Genomic DNA, 2,995 nt, shown 5'->3' on the forward strand with positions numbered 1-2,995 from the left:
TGGGTTCAATTCCTCAGCACCACATAAGCAAAAAGAAAAAAGCCGGAAGTGGCGCTGTGGCTCAAGTGGTAGAGCGCTAGCCTTGAGCTGCAGAGCTGAGGGACAGCTCCCAGGCCCAGAGTTCAGGCCCCATGACTGGACCAAAAAAAAAATAAAGAATTTCATATTCACTGATATTCTAGCATTGGAAGATACTTTACTTCCTAGGGCAGAACTTCCCCTTTTGTATCTGTGTTTTACTTTATATTCAGGAACCTACTCCCTGTGCACAGACTGTGTGTGATTTCCTTAGTGCTGGGTACTCTCTCTGCTTCAGTCTCCTAAGAAATCTTTTCCTACCCTTCTTCACTAGAAAGTTCTTTATGTTAAATCTTCATTTGCAGGATTGCATAATTTTCTCCACTCAGTCTTTAGCCTAAGTTTGAGTAGTGAAACCCCTTTTTTTTGGTCATTCAGAACATTCTTTGGACCCACCATCTCATTTCCTTCCATCATGCTGTTTTTATTGTATTTAGCAGAGATATTCCCAAGGATTTAACCTGAAGGGCAGAATGATGTCAGAGATGAGAGTATGTGCTCCATAGCATTCAAATACATTGAATGAATTCACTAAATTCTAAGGTGTGGGGTGTTTTTTTTTTTAATTATTCTAATGCGCTTGGCATATTTTTAGTAGTTATTTACTTCCCTGTGGATTGTTTTATCTTCCCAGAACCTTTGCTAGAAGAAATTTAGAAGAGGTTAACAAAATTGATTACATAGAGAATAAATGTGAGGCCAAGTATGGTGGCACATGTTTGTAATCTCAGCCATCAGGAGGCTGAGGCAAGCAAACCTTGAGTTCCAGGCTGGCCTGGGCTATAAGGGAGACTGTCTCAAAAGATAAACACACAAGCAAACTCTGTCATACAGTGTGTGTGTGTGTGTGTGTGTGTGTGTGCGCGCGCGTGCGTGCGTGCGTGCGTGTGTGCACGCGCACATGTGCGCCCATGTGCATGTGCACGCATGCACCTATACTGGGACTTGAACTTAGGTCTTGGCACTCAAGACTGGTGCTCTACCATTTGAGCCACAGTTCTACTTCAGGCTTTTTCTTCTGGCTAATTGCTGCTAGAATCTCTTGGTCTACCTGGCTAGCTTAGCACCTCAATTCTCAGATCTCAGCCTCCCAAGCAGCTAGGATTATAGGCATGAGCCACCAGTACCCAGCTTGTCATTACACTCTTTTAATGTAGTGAATATATACTTATGGAGATCCTAGGGTCTGGCAGGGAAGCAAGACTAGCCCCTGCTGTCCAGGGTTTTGAAATGCCCTCCCCACCAAGAAAATTGGTATAAGCACAAAAAAAAATTACAGAATGATACATGAACTCAAGATTGAGGCAGTTAGTCATTGATGACAGCAAATGCTTAGTGTTATAAGATGAGTGGAAAGATCTTTGTGTTAACTACAGACACAGCTTAAACATGGGCTGAAAATCATGTGTGTAGCTACAAGGCAGTCCCAGGCAGGTGATGGCAGACTCTGAAGCATTCTGACTTGAAGGTCATCAGTAAAATACTCTGTGCATCCTACAGCCATCTCTCATGCCCACCTGCTTGTTACCAGAAGCAGTGCCTTAAGCTGAGCACCAGTGGCTCACACCTGTAATTCTAGCTATTCAAGCCAGCTTGGGAAGGAAAATCTGTGAGACTCTTAATCTCCAATTAGCCAGCAACAAGCCAGAAGTGGAGCAGGGGCTCCAGTGATAGAGCACCACACTTGAATAGAAAGAACTAAGTTCAGGCCCTAGTATTGGCACCAAAAGAAAAGAAACAGTGCCTGGTTCCAAACCACTAACGTGGGAAGGAACAGCCACCAACACTTGCAGTTAGGAGAACACAGAAGCAGTTTAGCTTGAGCTGCCCAGCTGGATTCGCACATCTGCACTTGTCTTCCATAAGACACTGCAATGTTTTCTGCTGCTGTGGAAATGTGCCCAGCTCCAATGCTTTGGGAGGAGGTGACCTGATAAAGACTTTCCTGTTTCAGAGTCTTGTGAAGCATCCGATTGCTTCTAGCATTTATTTTAGGAGACCTCTCCTAAGAAAGCGACCCCTGATGTTGGTAAATGTGTGTCTGAGGATGTTACATGACTGGGAACACATTGAGCCCATTCTCACTGGCTGCCCATTTGTGTTTCAGGCATCCTGATAAAAACAAAGATCCTGGGGCCGAAGACAAGTTCATTCAGATCAGCAAGGCTTATGAGGTATTGTCTCCGACTTTGTAATACTGCCATGAGTTCCCATCAAGTGTGCCTTAGGTAATCAGCTCTAGAATATTCTCTCTGAAAGAGCATATTCCGCAGGTTCTGACCCAGTTTCCACATGACAGTGAGCAGAACATATTTGGCCCCATCCAGCATATTGAAACAAGTGTGTAAAGACTTCAGCTCTTGGAAAATCTGGCCTATTTTAAGGGCTCTAATTAGAATTGCGAAATTACCCAGCATATGTCTCTCTTACCATTTTAGGTAGATTTTTAAAGAATCACACATCAGCCAGGTGCCAATGGCCTACCCCTGTATCTTAATTACTTAGCAGGCTGAGATCTCAGAATCACAGTTCAAAGCCAGCCTGGACAGGAAAGTCTGTGAGACTCTTATCTCCAATTAACCACTAAAAAGCCCAAAATGGAGCTGTAGCATAAGTGGTAAAGCAATAACTTTGAGCACAAAGGGTCAGAGACAACACCCAGGCCCTGAGTTCACGCCCCTGACCAGCACCAAAACAAACAAATGTGTTATACACTTTACATTTAGTCTTTCTGTGTCACTAAGCTGCTTACAGAAAAGCCTTTGGAGGCTGAAGATAGAGCTCGGTAGTAGAATATTTGCTTAATATGCACAGAGCCCTCGGTTCGATTCCCAGCACCACAGAACAAAAGTCTTCTAGGTGAACCTCGTGGTTTACTTTGGATTCCTTATCTTTCTTTCTTCTTGGTAGATTCTTT

At 43.7% G+C, this 2,995-nt stretch overlaps 1 protein-coding gene across 1 annotated transcript in view; it reads left to right on the top strand.

Annotated features, from left to right (window-relative positions):
• The window catches only part of Dnajc16 (DnaJ (Hsp40) homolog, subfamily C, member 16), a 28,505-nt gene that overhangs the window by 4,995 nt on the left and 20,515 nt on the right, over window positions 1-2,995 (top strand). Inside the window, exon 3 of the mRNA XM_013022222.1 lies at window positions 2,186-2,252. Within this exon, the coding sequence (XP_012877676.1) occupies window positions 2,186-2,252 (67 nt within the window). The remainder of the gene's footprint in view (window positions 1-2,185; window positions 2,253-2,995) is intronic.

Source organism: Dipodomys ordii, unplaced genomic scaffold, assembly GCF_000151885.1.
Source record: "Dipodomys ordii isolate 6190 unplaced genomic scaffold, Dord_2.0 Scaffold61, whole genome shotgun sequence".
NCBI classification, from domain to species: domain Eukaryota; kingdom Metazoa; phylum Chordata; class Mammalia; order Rodentia; family Heteromyidae; genus Dipodomys; species Dipodomys ordii.